This window comes from Cetorhinus maximus, chromosome 3 (genome assembly GCF_964194155.1).
Source record: "Cetorhinus maximus chromosome 3, sCetMax3.hap1.1, whole genome shotgun sequence".
In the NCBI taxonomy this organism is placed as follows: domain Eukaryota; kingdom Metazoa; phylum Chordata; class Chondrichthyes; order Lamniformes; family Cetorhinidae; genus Cetorhinus; species Cetorhinus maximus.
In genome coordinates, this window is record NC_135881.1 from 69,146,277 (window position 1) to 69,163,948 (window position 17,672).

Here is a 17,672-nt window from a genome sequence, read left to right on the forward strand (position 1 = left end):
AAACAGCTGGTTTTTTTTCCAGTGAAAACTACATGTTGGTGTTAGTCAAAACTTTGCCTGAGGATTCAATTGTACCTCACCACTGTCCTTCTCTAAAATGATTCTTGGCTCAGCCATTCAGCCAGCTTCTCAAAGGAAATCAAGGGAACAAGGGAAGAAATTGACTGTGGTTTATTTTTTAATAAAATGTCAGCTAGCAGCAAATAGAATATTGTACCTTTAAAGGCGTGTTGTTGAAAAGGCAAGATAAATGCATACCTAGGATTAGGAAGCATAGACTAAATAACCTTGAGCACAATCAGATCAACAAAACAATATGAAGTGATAAAAGGAAGAAAAACTAGCTCAGCAAATTCTTCAGAGAGAAAGGTAAAGAGGCACATTGGGATGAATACAATTTCCTTCAGAAACAAATCAGAAGGCGTCGAGTGGGGGGGAGGCAAAGTGATTCTGGAAATGAACTCAAGCTGTAGATGGTAAACAGAAAAACAAGAATTGAAGCCCATGGGGTTATAGGGGCACTGGTTGTGTGGAATTGAAATTGGCTCAGAGGCAGAAAGAGAGAGTAATCCTGAAAGGTTGTTTTTCAGATTGGTGTGTCAGTATTAGGACCTCTGTTCTTTTTAGTGTTTTTTTAATGACCTGGAGTTCAGTACAAATGGCATAATTACAAAGTTTGTGGATGATACTAATTTGAAACATAGGCTGGAATTTTTCAGCCCTGTTGGCGTCGGATGTTATGGCGGGCAGGGGGGACGATATGGCGAGAAGGCCAAAAATCAGTTTCATGCCGTCCTGAAACCAATTTGCGGTTGTCCACGTCACACGTCAATGGCAGGCAGCATATCCCGCCGCTGCATGTTGGGAACCTAATTTCAATACTTTATCATCTCATTGCCAGCCCTGCTTGCTGGAATCATCACCCCATATCAAATTTACTGCCCAGGTCGGCCTGACTTCAGAACAGCATGCTTCATAACCTGGCGACATGAACTTCGAGGGGAACTCAGTGCACACAGACTTGTGCGGCACTCACGAGCATGGCCTGTAGGACATCAAGGAAGAGGCGCCGTGCATTCGAGGTGGGTACAGGCAAGTCGCTCTTTCCCGGCTGGCTTTCAGTGCGGTGCCGGGGCAAGGGCTCAGGTGCGGGTCATGTGCGGTGGGCGGTGGGGGGTGGGGGGGTGGGTACGTGGTGGGGGAGTCAGGTGGGGACAGTGGGGGGCAATGCAGCACAAACTGAAAGAAATATTCAAGCACATGCCAGGAGGCAGGGGGGACGGGGAGTGAGGGAAGCATCCATGCACTTGGAAAAGCTTGTCAAAGTGAGCATTCTTCTGCCCCTGAAACTGTTCAGCCACAGCTCCATTGACATGATTGGAGTTGGGCCGCTGAAGCTTCTCCGCGCACTCAAGCATGAAAGTGCCCCCAAATGCTCCACAACTTTTCACCTCTCAGGCGCAGACTGCAAATTAATGTGCATTTTAGGGGGCAGCAGATCAATTGGCCGACTGGATAAGTAGAATCCCCTTGCGAAAGGCGGCCATGGTGCAGTCACTAGTGAAGGCACTCACAGCTCCTTGCAATGTCTTTATTAAGGTTCGGACCAGTATCCATTATGGTTCAAACGAACAGCGCAGCCTTACAGTGCGGGTTAGGAGAATGCCTGAGCTGAGAGCACAGCATGCAGTCCAGTGGCCGAAGCTGCCACAAGTCGGTCAGGTGGAGTGAGGAGGAGGAGGCTGGGGTATTGGACAGCCATGAAATGCACTACACTCTGGCCATCTAAGTGGTGGCCAGTACTCACCTGCATACATGAAGGGGCCTTCAGACTTAAACAAGAGAGGTTATTAGGACACATATGCTAACCCACGCGTCCCTCTCTTTGAGCCTGCATGAGGAGAACATCAGAATCATGGAGCCTGGTGATTTAGCGGTATGCCTCATGGCTTACAGGGAGCAGAGAAGAAGTAGAAGAGAGCTGCGGAGGCGCCTGGTTTGGCAAAGGGAGGAGCACTTCCCTCAAGATGAAGGAGCAGCAGGGCCTGCTGCACACGCAGCTGAAGATCACAGTGAACTGTCACTCATAGACGCTTCACTAGATCCAGAGTCTATAGATGGCGCTTGTCATTCCTGCAGATGACTAAGAACCAGTGTCGCTGAAGACTGCGCAAATCTAGGGAACTGGTTGGTCACATATGCCACCTGCTGCAGGATAGATGCCATGGGGACATGGAAGGCATCCACCGCCAGTGGCTGTGAAAGTGACCGTGGTGATCAATTTTATGCCAGTGGATCCTTCCAGGGCTCCACAGGTGACCTGTGTGGGAACTTGCAAGCCTCCATGCACAAGTGTATCCAGGAGGTCAAGGACGCCATCCTTGCGAAGGGGACGAGGCATCTTTCGCCTGGGATTAGGAAAGCCAGGAAGAAACAGCCCTGGGATTTGTGCAGATTTCAGGTTTTCCACAGGTGCAGGGTGCCCTCAACTGCACTCATGTGGCACTTAGATCTCTGCGGCAACAAGCAGTCAACGATGTCAACCGCAAGGACTTTCACTCACTGAATGTTCAGCTGGTGTGCGACCACCACAAACACATCCTACAGGTCTGCACACGATTCCCAGGAAGTGTCCACGACTCCTAGATCCTTAGCAGGTCTCAGATCCCTGACATCTTCCAGGGTCCAGAGAGGCTGCAGGGTTGGCTCCTCGAGGACAAGGGCTACTCACAGAGGACGTGGCTGATGACGTCCTTGTAGCAGCCTCAGACATCTTCAGAGGGTCGGTATAACGAGGCTCGTGCGGCGACCCTGACTTTGATGGAGTAAAAGTTTTGAAGATGAGGTTCCAGTGTCTCGACAGGTCTGGTGGAGCACTGCAATACAGTCCCCCGAGGTTATCACGCATCATCGTCGCTTGCTGCGCGCTTCTCAACCTGGTGCTGCAATGGCGGGAGGACCTGGCTAAGGTGGGGAGGGAGGAACTGCATGTATTCTCCGATGAGGAGGCTGTCAAAGGGGATGAAGGTGATGAGGTCCTCGAAGGCGAGGATGCCGGCAATGAGGCCATGGCACTGGTTTGACAAGCCAGGCACGCTCGGGAGGCCCTCGTAGCTGCAAGATTCATGGAGGATGATGACGAGATGCAGTGAGGACGTTTGACTCCTGTGTGGCTGATGGCAGCGCACATACCCTCAGTGCTCAGGCTTATGTCATGGAGAGGCCCTAATAGTCACTAGATTCCAGGAGGATGATGACAACATGCAGTGAGGACACTCCATAGATCATCACATTGCCTCTGTGAATGTCTGACTCCTGTCTGGCTGAGGGCAGCTCACTTGCACTCTGTGATCAGGGTCAAATCGTGGAGACGCGGCCGTGAAACTTTAAATGCACCTGATCCTTTGTCAGCCTTCAGCACTTGTCCCCTTCAGGAGCACAGGGTCACAGGTCACAGATGCTGAAGAGATGGGGGCCAGCCCCACCTCAAAGATGCTGAGAGCACACAGAGAGAATGATAGAACTCTGTGGCGCCTGCCCACGTGATTCTGGCAGCAATGACAAGCTCCATCGAGGCGCAGGCATCAGTAATGTGTCCAGTGAGTGTGAAGCCAGACCATTACTTTGGTCTGAAGGTTACACACTGCACAGGAATGAGGCCCTGGACTGTGACACTTGCCTTTATCTTTTGCAGGAACCAAGGTTTCACATCTGAGTGACACGAACACTGCTCATTATAACAAAGAGCCATAGGCAAGGAGACATTCTTGGGAGTTTATTTACAATAGTGAACATTATATACAAGTGATTAACACCTGTACCCAGGCTGTGCAACTACTCTTCTTAACCTAGAGGTGTCAGCTGTGGCTCAGTTCATAGCACCCTCGCCTTTGAATCAGAAGGTTGTGGGTTCATGTCCCACTCCCGGAAACCAAGAACTGTGAATGTACTCGAAAGAGTTACAATCTGTGACTGTTGATAACTCTAAAGAGTTACTCTTCTTAACCTGCCTAACCCTGCCACTATGTCTTGGTGCTCCCTCAACATCTATAGCGGAGCTAGAGGCAGCCTGTGACTGCTACACCCTGTTTGTGGTGATGTTGCCGGGCGTCATCTGGAGGGCAAAGATTTGGAGGGCCCCAGCCTGCTTTTGGTGTCCTGCTATGTGGCAGTGACACCATCCTCGGCCTATGGAGCTGGGGCTGCTGGGGTCACAGGAAGAGGGGATTTGGATCAGCCAACACTCCCTAAGTCACCTGGGTGGATGGCCCCAGGTTGTCCACATGCTGATCCTCCTCCCTTTGGGTGCCCAAGGGCCCCTGGCTGATCCATGTGGAGAAGAGGAAGCTGGAGTGAGATTAAGCAGACCTGCACCCCTCTCGCGTTGACACTGCTGGAGGCCAACCATGGCGTCACTGATGGAGTTGAGCCTGTGCAGCAGTGCAGGACCGATATCCTGGACCAAGGTTTCCATGGTGGCCGCCATGTCTTGACCTCAATGCGTTGGCATGCTGGCACTATCACCTCATACTGAAGACAGATGGACTCCTCCATTGTGCCTTGCAATCTGAGGAGTGCAGCGGACATCCCTTTCTGATGTTCCCAAGCTTGTCTTTGCAGCTCCAGCAACTGAAGAATGACCAAGTTGAGAGGCTCCTCATTTGACTTGGACTCAGCAGATTTCTGGCCTCCAGCAGTCGGAGGACTGCTGGAAACTTGGGAAGTCCTTTCCTCCACCTGCTGTGGATCAGACAGTGCGATGTGCTCACTGGATTGTGACCCTGAGGCTACTCGAGAACTAGGTCCCACTGAGATGTGTGACTCTGCGCTGGGTGTGGGTCGCGCTGTGGCTGGTCTTCAAGTAGGGTGAATTCTTCTTCCAAGGTGCCTTTGGGGCTTAAGTTGAGGTCCTGGCTTGAGGACCCCCCCACCATCCTCTGCTTCCCAGATGTGCCTGCGAAAGCAAGGAGAGATAATTAATGCATGGCAGGGGACTGTGGAAGAGGCGAACTCACTCGCAGCATGGTTGTCTGATAGAAGTTACACTGCTGGATCCTCACTTGGTAGAGCACCGCTAGCCTCACCATCAGCACAGGAACAGTTCAGATCATCATGGGCCAGCTAGATGACTCTATTTTCAAAGCCTGTCAGGACCTTGATGCCAAGCATTCCTCCACCAGTCTGCAACCTCTCCCTTTTGTTGTGTGCCAGCTTGTCCTGCATGAATACAGATGGAGAGTGTAAGCATGGTGGCTGCCAGGCCAGATGACGAGGATGCCTCGTATGTGTGGGTGGTGAGTGGTGCCATGGATGGGATGAGGACACATTCTGCATGTCAGATGAAGGTGTGTGTGAGAGAGTGAATGGTGATGTCCCTTGAACTGGCAGTGAGTGAGATCCTTGTGGATGTGTGATGAGTTTGTGAATGTGAGAGTTGAGAGCAATGAGAAGCATGACTTACCCTGGCGGAATGGAAGAGATCATTCATCCTCTTTCGGCACTTGGTGGTTGTACTTTTTTGATGAGCACTGGTGCTGACCACCACTGCCACCGCCTCTGATGCTGGATTGGTAACTTTGTTTGCTGGTCTTAGCCCAGAGCGGGGATAGCAGACTTCATGGCGGGCCTCCACTGCATCCAATAGGTGCCCGAGGGAGGCGTTGTTAAATTTGGGGGTAGCATGTTCTCTTCCTTTGGCAGCCATGGCTTTGCAGCAGCTTCTGATCCTTTAGAGAGTGCTAATTCTGTGCAGGGGCGCCCTTTGAATATGGCGCCTGGATTACTGAAGGCCTGAGGTGATGGCGGGGCAGGTGAATCAGAGGCCACCCTGCCAGCGATCTGGCGTGTTTTACAGGAATGCATTATTAATGAGGCGGAACACGCTGGGGAAGCGGACAATATGGCGCGCAAACCCACCATTGTGGCTGGCAGGCAAAAGGACTTTTTTCCCACCCGCTAGTGTACTTAGTGCAAATATGGGACAATTCTGCCCATAGTAAATCGTAGGGAAGATAATAGATTTTAGAAGGACATAGATGGACTGGGGCAACGGGCAGCCACATGACAGATGAAATTTGATGCAGAGAAGTGAAGTGATGCATTTTGGACAGCAGAAAGAGAGACAACATAAACTAAGTGGTACAATTTTGCATGGGGTGCAGTGGAGTGATTTGGAGGTCCACATACACAAATCATTGAATGTAGCAGTAAAGTTTTTAAAAAAGCACAAGGGATTTATTAATAGAGATTCCTGCCACAGCAGTGAAACAGCCCTTATCAATGTCACAAATTGCATCCAATGTGACTGTGACTGCAAAATTGAGCTCTGTAGCACTGCAGGTATCGACACAATGAATACACTGACAGTCAAAGCTCATGGCTAAACTCCTTCCGGCCTTCGGGCATGACCTCCATAGCATGCCAAGCTTGTAAGGGTGTGAGTGTGGTCTGCCTTTCTTTGCAGAGTGGACAGATTGTGATGTCACTCAGCATCTGATTTGCTTTTGGCATCCAATCTCCCCTTTTGGGCTTTTAACGCCCCTTCTTTAACATGTGTACTGCTGTGTGAAGGACCACTCACCAGGGCTATCTAAAAGGATCAGCAGGAGGCTTTCAGGTGAGGTGCTTTTGACTTCCTTTTGCTGCTGCAGAGGAGTGGAGATACTGTGCTCAGTGTTGTTGGAGGATTTCTGAAAAGGTGTTGGAAGAGTGTTGTTTGATTTTATAAGGAGTGTGGCACTTTGAAGGCCTGTCAGCAGAAATCCTGGTAGCACTAATGGAAACTTATAGTTGCAATCTCTCTTGGGTTGCAGCACACCAGGGATGTGGAGTCCAGGCATCAGAGAGGGAAGCTGTGCACAGAGGAGGGAGGAGGAGAGCTCTCAATAGACGACCCAACACACCTACAGTATTCAGGCTGTTCTTCTACCTCCATCTCAACTAAGCGTGGGGTCTGAGGCAGTTATGGTTCACCAAGGAGGCAGTCACTGGACTATGCCACCTCCTCGACCAGGACCTGTAGCTGCAGAGCAGGTGAAGGACAGTCTCCCAGTTGCTGTAAAGATCAGCTTAGCCCTCGATTTCTAAGTAAGTGGCTCTTTCCAAGAGAAGCAGGGGGAATAGGGGTGGTTATACCAGGGTAGCAGAATTCCCAATGGAGCAGGGAGCCATCAACTGCATGCGCATGGTTCTGCGGGTAATACATATTAATGGGGAAATGTACCAGACTGAAAGAGTTACCACTCTTTTAGTGTGTAGCTGGTCATGCACTGAGCATCTCTTGGTGAATGTCTGCTACCCTGGTAGCAGCCGCAATGTTTTCATCCTGGGCCAGTCACCGTTTACCACCATATTTGAGCTACCACATCGAAGCAGAGGCTGGCTGTTTGGTGACCAGGGCTACCCACTGCATAAGTTACTCATTTTATCTACTCTTTTCCTTTATAAGTATTTGTAAAATCTCTTACTATCTGCTTTTAATATTTCTATCCACCTTACTGTTATACTCTAATTTCGCTCTCCTCATTTTTTAGCCATTCTTTGTTGATTTCTAAAATCTGTCAATCTTCTGACTTACCGCTAACCTTCACAATATTCTAAGCTTTTTTTTCAATTTGGTACTATCTTTAATTTCCTTAGTCAGCCACGGATCGTACATCCTTCTCCTCAAGTCTTCCTTTCTCAATGGATGCCCAGTTTTTGCTAGATCTGTTCGAAATCTATTCTATTTAGTACAGTGGTAGTGCCACACAATGCGATGGTGGGTACCTCAATGTGAAGGTGGGATTTAGTCTCCACAAGGACCATGCAGTGGTCACTCCTACCAACACTCTCATGGACAGGTGCATCCATGACAGGTAGATTGGTGAGGACAAAGTCAGATCTGTTTTTCCTTCTTGTTGGGTCCCTCACCACTGCTGCTAGACTGGGTCTGCAGCAGATGTCGTTTAAGACTCAGCCAACTCTGTCAGTAATGTGCTACCAAGCTATTATTGGTTATGGACATTGAAGTCCTCCACCCAGAATACATAATGTGCCCTTGCTACTCTTAGTGCTTCTTCCAATTGGTGTTCAACATAGAGGAGTACTGATTCACTGATTCATCAGCTGAGGGAGTGTGATAGGTGGTAATCAGCAGGAGGTTTCCTTGCCGATGTTTGACCTGATGCCATGAGATGTCATGTGATCCAGAGTCAATGTTAAGGATTTCCAGGGCAACTCCGTCCTGAAAGTATACCACTGTGCGGCCACATCTGGTGGGTCTGTCCTGCCAATGGGACAGGACATACCCATGGATGATGATGGTGGTGTCTGGGACATTATCTGTAAGGTGTGATTCGGTGAGTATGATTATGACCTGCTGTTTCTTGACTAGTCTGTAAGACAGCTTTCCCAATTTTGATACAAGTCCCCAAAGGTTAGTAAGGAGGACTTTGCAGGGTTTACAGGGCTGGGTGTGCCATTGTTATTTCCGGTGCCTAGGCCAGTGCCAGATGGTTGTCTGGTTTTTTTTAGGCTTCATAGCGGTCTGATACAACTTAGTGGCTTGCTAGGCCATTCAAGAGTCAACAACATTGCTGTGGGTCTGGAGTCACATGTAGCCTAACTGGGTATGGACGGCAGATTTCCTTTCCTAAAGGACATCAGTGAATCAGGTGGATTTTTATGACAAGCAACAGTGGTTTCATGGTCACCATTACTTATTCCAGATTTATGAATTTAATTTAAATCCTATCAGCTGCCGTGGTGGGATATGAAACTGTGTCCCCTGTGTCCCCTGTTATCCTAGCCTCTAGATTACTAGTCCAGTGACATTACCATTACCCCGCTGCCTCCCCCCATCTCAGTGATTGTCTTAGATGAGTGAGCCTTCTTATTTAAATGTCTAGTCACGATGCAGGGAGGTCTTGAGGCGCAGTGGTGGCATCCTTACCTCTGGATTCAAGTCCCACTTCAAGACTTGATGGCCACAGAAGGTACATTCATAACGTGACCAGACAAGTTGATTATCAGTCTGAAAATCTTTCCAAAAAGCCTGATGGCAGATGGTAAGAGTGGGAGAGATTCCTGGTCAGCCGTACTGCAGAAGGCAATGGCAAACCATGCAGTACTTTGCCAAGCATAATCATTGACCAATTCAATGTAAGTCCTTGGTTGCTAACACCCTTCTAGGGCATAAAAACAAAATGCTGAGGTTGCTGGAAATCTGAAACAAAAACAGAAAATGCTGGAAAAACTCAGCAGGTCTAGCAGCATCTGTGGAGGGAGAAACAGAGTTAACGTTTCGAGTCTGTATGACCCTTCTTCAGAGCTCTGCAACACGGATGTCTGGAAGTCATTCCACTGCTTAGGGAAAGACTTTTGTCATAACTTCCAATCTTGCTTGGTGCTCATTATTTTTTTCATTTGTGTCCTCTGGTTTGGTGGTCAAAGGCCACTGAATCGCTTAGTAAGGGTTAAGTGCTCATATAAAGTAACTCTCACATTGTGGCATTCTGTCCTCCTGTCTGGAGGAAGTGTGGTCCGCCAGTGGGAGGCTCTCTAAATCAGAGTCCTCTCTTTTTCCATTGGGGATTTGGCACGAAGGAAGTTGCATGCAGCAGTTCCATGCAGTAGGAGATTGAATCCATTCACAGGCTCTCAGGCCGTCTGTAATTTCTGTAACCTTGAGGAATCCATGTTCCATGTATATGTAGATTATGTGAGATTGCAACCCCTCTATCATTCTTTGCGGGGGCTGCTCCTTAAATTTTGATTGCACTTCAGCCCCACAATCCTAATCTTTGGCCACTCAGTGCAGCAGGTTAGGCGGGCAGATCAGAAGATCTCCTCATGGGTCTGTTCCTAGGCCTGGCCAGGCTGGCCATTAACAGGTCCAGGCCACAGACAGTTCAGAAGGTCATTTGGTCCAACTGTCTGCCTCTCTTCTGCAGTTACATCTGCACCCAGGTTTCCCTGGGGAGGGAGCACGGGGTGTCCACTGGCACGTTTGAGGCCTTCTGCAATTGGTGGGTGCCATAGGGGCTGGAGGGCATCATCAACCCCCACAAAACAACAATTTTAATTTAATTTTGATAAGCTTCCTTTCAAGTTTTACTTTTGCCCCTTTAAGGGATTGATCGTTTGATTATTTGTTCATTTGTTTATTAGATTGCTCAAAAGAGTACAGGGTATAAAGTAGCTCTCTGTTTATCCAAAATGTTATCATACTTAAAGCATAAAATGCTTTATAAATGCTCTAAATCCAGAACTGGATAGAGTTCCTCAGAGAAGCTAAAGCTAACACTTATGTGCTGATTTCAAAGCCAAATGCAACTTCTGCAAAGGTGTATCATAAAACATGTTGTAATGTCCGATTTATACTGGTCATCCCTGAAAGCCCTCATTCCATTTGCAGCACCTTCAAAATGATGAATGTGCAAGTGATATAGGCACATCCAAGTGCCTGGCCAAAGCAATGTCATTGCAGCCAGCATGTAAACAGGGGTGGGGTGGGGGGAGCATCTTGATATGCACCCCGCACTGGCCATTAATTCAGGGGCGAGTAGTTGCCAACACGGGAATAAAGCCCTTGAACCCACATTCACTGATGAATCATTGACAGAAAAAGGACCTTTGGAGGCTAATGCTGATTCTTGTCTCTTCCTCATTGATACACAGAGAGACCATCAGGAAGATAAAACCTGGATTTATTGCTGCCTGCATAAGCACATAGAGGCAGGAGAGAAGAAGGAGAAGATGGCAACAGCAGCGGCAGGTACTCCAAAGGGAAGATTAAAACCCTCAAGACCAAAGGGCAGCAGGGCCCCCTCCAGACACAGAGGATGAGGCTCACAGAAACATCATGCGTAGGCAGCTCGCAAGACCGAGGGTGTTCAGAAATCACATATCTTATCTGCAGATGTGTGAGAACTAGTGCTGCTGGCACGACCAGGGATCTGGTGACTCACATTTATGACATTCTTCAGGAATTGTTGCCACGGGGACTGGGAGGACATCAATTGCCAGTGGCCCTGAAGGTAACGGCTGCTCTGAACTTTTACCCTAGTGGCTCCTTCCAGGGCTCCACTGGGACCTCTATGGGATCTCTCAAGTGTCCACGCACAAATGCATACATGAGGTCACTGGCTCCCTTTTTGCCAAGGCCCACAATTAATTCAACTTTGACAGAGAACAATCAAGCCAGAGCACTGGGCTTTGCTGAGATTTCCAGATTCCCACAGGTGCAGCATGCCATTGACTGTACTCATATTGCTATAAAAGCTCCCTGGCAACAGGCATTGCAATACATAAACCGGAAAGGTTACCACTCACTCAATGTGCAGCTGGTCTGCGACCATAAGAAACTGATCATGAGGGCTTGCGCCAGATACCCAGGAAATGTCCACGACTCATACATCTTGAGTAGATCACAGATCCCGGACATTTTCGAGGGACTACACAGAATCCAGGCTGGCTCCTTGGTGATAAGGGGTACCTGCAAAGGATGTGGCTGATGACGCCCCTGCAGCAGCCTCAGTCTCTTGCAGAAAGAAGGTACAAAGAGGCTCGAGCTGCTAGCCGAACATTGGTGGAGCATACCATAGGGACCTTAAAGATGCAATTCTGATGCCTGGACAGATCTGGAGGAGCACTCCAGTACACTCCCCAGAGGGTCTCATGGATCATCGTGGCTTGCTGCATGCTGCACAACCTGGCGCTGTAAAGGGGGAAGGACTTGCCAGATGCCAATATGGAGGAGCTGCACGTTTCCTCCAATGAGGAGGGCAGTGAAGGGGATGAGGGTGTCGAGTTTGAGGAAGCTGAGGCTGCAGAGGAAGAGGCCAAAGCACGGACCAGACAAGGCAGGCATGCATGTGAGGCGCTCATTACCTCCAGATTCCACCGGGAGGATGATGAATTGCATTGGGTAATGAATTGCTCTTGGACAATTGCCCTCCATTAAGGTTCAACATTAACACCAGCTTCGCTATACCTCTCATTTCAACCATGCACTTCAATATGAGAGTGAATAATTACACATGAAGCTCACATTATCTTGATCCTTTAAAGGATGTTGAAACCTTGGGAGCGTGTGTCCTTACTGAGATGAGGTGCTAACTGGAGGAGGGAGTCCTGGCATCAGACATCAGAAGGTGCTGCCTCTTTAAGCATATCTGCAGAATCCCAGTCGCAGCAGCAGCAGCCTACAAGGCTCTCATCACAATGTTGGGATGCAGCACTGTGCATCCCATCACCGAAACACTGGCCAAGACAAGTGATGCTAATTGCAAATGGTGATATTTGGCAGTCTATAGAGCCTCCAAGCATGGGAAGCGGATGATACGGTGTGAAAACCCGTCATTGTAGCGGTGGGTAGAATGCCATCTTTTACACCCGCAGCTGCACTTAGTGCAATGAGGGGAAAGTCCTGCCCTAAGTTTCTGACTACATTTTTTTCTGCTTTGTATTCTGGAATTTCTATAGTTTAGTAAAGGTGCTGCAGGTTTGCAGAATAGTGGCTGTAATGGAAGTGAAATTTTCCAATCCCATGAGCACAGAACACGTGTCACAGGGGACATGAGATATTGAACAGGGGTCTGGTGAAAGGGGTTCAACAAACATGAAGATAATAGTGTGCTATATTATTTATATTTATTTTAAATTTTCAATAATGTTTAGTGCTGGGTTTGGGGAAAATTACTCTTTCTTCAATTCATTTTCTTCCTGTGTGATTAGTGGCAGATATTTTTGTACAAAAGCAAAAACACCAGAAAGCTGCCTGTTATTGAAGCAATTATAAGATTTTAGTGGAACAAAGAGTTTAAAAATAGAGGGGAAACGAAAATGAGTCTCAAAAAACAAACTTACATTGAAGGTTTGGAATGGCGAGATAACTAATCTCTTCGATTTTGTAACATCAAGTTAAAATTAATGATGGGATTCGGTTTTAAAGTACCCCAAATACCATAGTTTGTAGTTGAAATTATCTAAGTTGAAAGAAGACATGCCAAGGCAATGAATAAGCATCACAGCTTGACTGCCTGACCACATCAGTGTGCCATCAAACATAGCTGGCACACCCACCTGACAATGATCTAGAGAAACTGATCCTGCAGCTTCTCCATCAGCTGTGTCATCTGCTGCAGCCAGCCTGCACCATGATGGGACTACCAAGGGCAGTCAGCATAAGTTTCTCCTTGAACTCTGTGCCTCGCATCCTTGCAAGGGCAGGACACAATAGTATAAAGTCACAACACTGCTGTACAGGTTATTAATATCAGCCTTTTGAGCATCAAGTTCCTGCTTTTCTGCCTCCATGATTTGCTTCTCCACATCTTCTCCTTAATTGTGGCAGCAATAACAAAAGTTTGTTCAAGGATGTCAGATGTCACATGACCATAAAGGACCATGTAGGCCACAAAAGTATACTGCAGGGAAAATTCAAATTGATTCTCAGGTTATTGCAGAGCTGCTAAATGACTATCAGGCTACACTCCTGGGAATTATGCTTATATTCCAGATGAGGGGTGCTCAGTACAGGTAATGTCATCTTGGATAGATTAGAAAAGCTCAAAGTTGATAGGGTTCAGGTCCAGTTAATATCCATACAAAGGTGATTAAAGCTATAGGACAAGTGTTCATCCTGCGGCTACATCTTCAATAGTTCAAGCAATTTAGGGTTAACTCCCGTCGATAGGAAGCTAGTTCATGTAGTTCCTATTTTCAAAAGGGGTACAAATCATATCCCAGAAAACTGCTGGTCTATCACCCCAAGGATCACCAGATTGGTCCTCGGGCCTCATCTGAATATTCGAAGTGAGCTGGGAGAACCTACCACACACCCACAGTCAGTTAATTTTATTGTGGAGGTGAATTTCTTGGATGAAGCGCTGAATGAAGTGCTGTCAATTGTAATAAATTACTTCATCCATTGTTGTGGCTCCTGGTTTACAAACAACATTAAACCTACTTCTGAGCATTACCAACATTGATTTATCGATACATATATGAATTGTTTCAGGAGGGGGAAAGGAGGGCAAGAAACTTGAGGAAATGGGAATGGCAATGGAATTTATAAGGATATATATGTAGATGGACAGTGTAAATATTCTGTAGAACTAATAGCACCAAACAAAAGCACAAGTTTAAATTCTGCCAGAGCAGTAATACATTGGAAATATCAGAAAATTTGTTGGGCAAAAGTCAGACGTAGTAACACTATAGTGGAAATAGTGGCTTATGTTCACAGGAGGTAAAAGAACTGAAGCTATAGTTGCAAGTTGAAAATCAGTTTAATGCCTTAAAATTTTATTAGTAATTTCAGCAGGTCTGAATTTTCATGGTCTCCATAATGTGACTATGAATAGAATAAGCATGGTTGCTGTACTTACATCACTTTCATGACCCTCTCTGAGGTTATAAGTGAGATTGAGATGAATGTCCTCCTTGAATTTATGAGAATATTCTGGGTAGAGCTCCAGCACCTCATAGAGACCTTTCAGATTAATACACTGCAGGTCGCAGTAGGTTAGAGCTTTAACATCTGAATTGGTTTTGATAACTTGATCTTTATTTGCGAGATTTGCACCAATCAGGTCACCTTTACCTGCAAGACAATAAGCAAGACAGATCAGCAATACATTTTACAAAGATTGGAGGGCTGAGGTTCAAACATATAGCATCAATATGACAAACTAAAGCTGATTTTCCTTGGTTCCATGGAAATTAGTGCAATGCATGGACTGCACAGAATCACAGTGCAGAAGAGGCCCTTCGGCCTATCGAGTCTGCACTGACACGTGAGAAACACCTGACCTACCTACCTAATCCCATTTACCAGCACTTGGCCCATAGCCTTGAATGTTATGATGTGCCAAGTGCTCGTCCAGGTACTTTTTAAAGGATGTGAGGCAACCCGCCTCCACCACCCTCCCAGGCAGTGCACTCCAGACCGTCACCACCCTCTGGGTAAAAAAGTTTTTCCTCACATCCCTCCTAAACCTCCTGCCCCTCACCTTGAACTTATGCCCCTTTGTGACTGACACTTCAACTAAGGGGAACAGCTGCTCCCTATCCACCCTGTCCATGCCCCTCATAATCTTGTACACCTCGATCAGGTCGCCCTTCAGTCTTCTCTGCTCCAACGAAAACAACCCAAGTCTATCCAACCTCTCTTCATAACTTAAATGTTTCGTCCCAGGCAACATCCTGGTGAATCTCCTCTGCACCCCTCCAGTGCAATCACATCCTTCCTATAATGTGGAGTCCAGAACTGCACACAGTACTCCAGCTGTGGCCTCACCAAGGTTCTATACAACTCCAACATGACTTCCCTACTTTTGTAATCTATGCCTCGATTTATAAAGGCAAGTGTCCCATATGCCTTTTTCACCACCCCACTAACATGCCCCTCTGCCTTCAGAGATCTATGGACATACATGCCAAGGTCCCTTTGTTCCTCAGAACTTCCTAGTGTCATGCCGTTCATTGAATACTTCCTTGTCAAATTACTCCTTCCAAAGTGTGTCACCTCACACTTTTCAGGGTTAAATTCCATCTGCCACTTATCTGCCCATTTGACTATCCCGTCTATATCTTCCTGTAGCCCAAGACACTCAGCTTCACTGTTAACCGCCCGGCCAATCTTTGTGTCATCCGCAAACTTACTAATCCTACCCCCCACATAGTCATCTATGTCGTTTGTATACATGACAAATAATAGGGGACCCAGCACAGATCCCTGTGGTACGCCACTGGACACGGGTTTCCAGTCACTAAAGCATCCTTCTGTCATCACCCTCTGTCTCCTACAACTAAGCCAATTTTGAATCCACCTTATCAAATTACCCTGTATCCCATGTGCATTTGCCTTCTTTAAAAGTCTCCCATGTGGGACCTTGTCATACAAAAATAACATTGTATCTGATGTTTGTCGGTGCACTTGGATTTCATCTCAGGCCTAATTTACACCCCTGAGAGTTATGTGGGTGATCGCTGAGGCCTTCCAAGAAGTGCCGTGATGATAACCCAGAGTTTATAAGCAAAGCTGCAGATCTTTGAACAAGGGGCAGGTTCATTTTTTGACTGTGGAAGAACCTATGGAGGAACAGTGAAGCCTGAGACTGAACACTTTTTAAGCCCAAAGATTGTGGGGAAAATCCTGGAGTGCTTCTGCAATAAGCTTTGTGCCAGTGAATAATTTTACAATTGGCAGTGCTAAGGGGGCGGATTTTATAGCAGAACTGGATAAAAGATAAAGCAAGTGTCAAAGCATTCAGAATGCAAGTAAGGCCTGCTTTGATGATAAGATAATTGAGCAGCTGCTACAGGAAATGGAGCAAAGTGGGGTATGCACTGTTTCATATGGAACGAAGATCTTAAAGGCCATGGCATGCATGGCATAACCAGAGATGGCAAAGGCCATCAACAATGTCATTGCTGTGCCAAAGCCATCATCTGGAAATAAGTGTAACTTTTACATGGGTAGACTTTTCCCCCCTGTTGGGGGGGTTGTGTGGGGGTGGGCGCGCGTGGACCCGATCGGCGCCCCTGATCAGGTCCGCGCCGCTATTTTACGTGGGCAGGCCAATTAAGGCCCGCCCAGCGTGATGCGCACCCGGAAGCGCTGTCCACTCCCTGTGCGGGCTGGGGAGGTTCCCTGAGTCAGGAGTGCGCTCTTTCGCACATGCCCATGAAAGAGCACAGAAGGTTTTAACAGTTCAATAAAGTGTTGAAAAAATGTTTATTACATGTCCCCTCATGTGAAACTGTTACATGAGCTGGGACATGTGCATTAATTTCAATAAAAATTTTTGAGAAAATTTAAAATCATCCATGAAAACTCATCCCGTCCGTGGATGAGGTTCCATGAAAAATGCAAAGGCCGCCTGGGCTCTTCGTCTGCTCGCCGATCCAAAGATTCTCCCCCATGTTTGTTTGCTCTATGGCAACAAACCAGTAATTCCTGTTACTCACTGTTCTTTGCTTGATACTAAAACATCTTGTAAACATGACACAATCTGATGCCCACTTTGGAAAGGCTTCCTGGTCATAAGTCACAGAAGCTTTCCATGGCGTGCGGGGGCGGGCCCGACAAGCTGATGTGTAAAATGACACGTGATGATGTCAGGCGCGTGTCCCGACATCATCGCCGTAGTCAGCTGAGTTAAGGGCCTATTTAGGCCATTAATGGATTAATTAAAGTAGTTGAGAATACTGCCCGTCCAACCTTAAGGTTGGCAGGCAGGCGAAAGGCCAAGCGGCTTTTCAGGAAACCTCATCCACAGGCGGGATGAGGTCTCCTGAAGCTTTTATAAAATTATTAAATAAATTTTCCCACCTTTACAAACATGTCCCAACTCATGTGACACAATCACATGAGGGACATGTTTGAATAAATTTTTAATTCGATTCTGTCATTATCTTATTAGACATTCAATTTCCCTGAGGCAGCTCCGTGCTGGGTGGGCAGGCCTTAATTGGCTTGCCCATGTAAAATGGCAGCGTGCAGCCGATCGCAGGCAGCGATCGGCTCCGCCCGCTTCCACCCAGCCCGCCCGCCATAGGAAAAATCCAGGCTCATAAGCCAAAGTAAGGGTGTAATGCATGAAAGAGCAGCAACTTAACACAATAAACATAGTCATTGCCAATATATAAATAAAGGGAAAAGGATAAGTTCAGCTTGCCATCCT

The 17,672-nt window shown here is 47.2% G+C and overlaps 1 protein-coding gene across 1 annotated transcript in view; it reads right to left on the minus strand.

Moving 5' to 3' along the window:
- Positions 1-17,672, minus strand: part of kcnh8 (potassium voltage-gated channel, subfamily H (eag-related), member 8) — a 420,218-nt gene that overhangs the window by 66,486 nt on the left and 336,060 nt on the right. Inside the window, exon 11 of the mRNA XM_078538524.1 lies at positions 14,373-14,587. Coding sequence (XP_078394650.1) covers positions 14,373-14,587 — 215 coding nt within the window. The remainder of the gene's footprint in view (positions 1-14,372; positions 14,588-17,672) is intronic.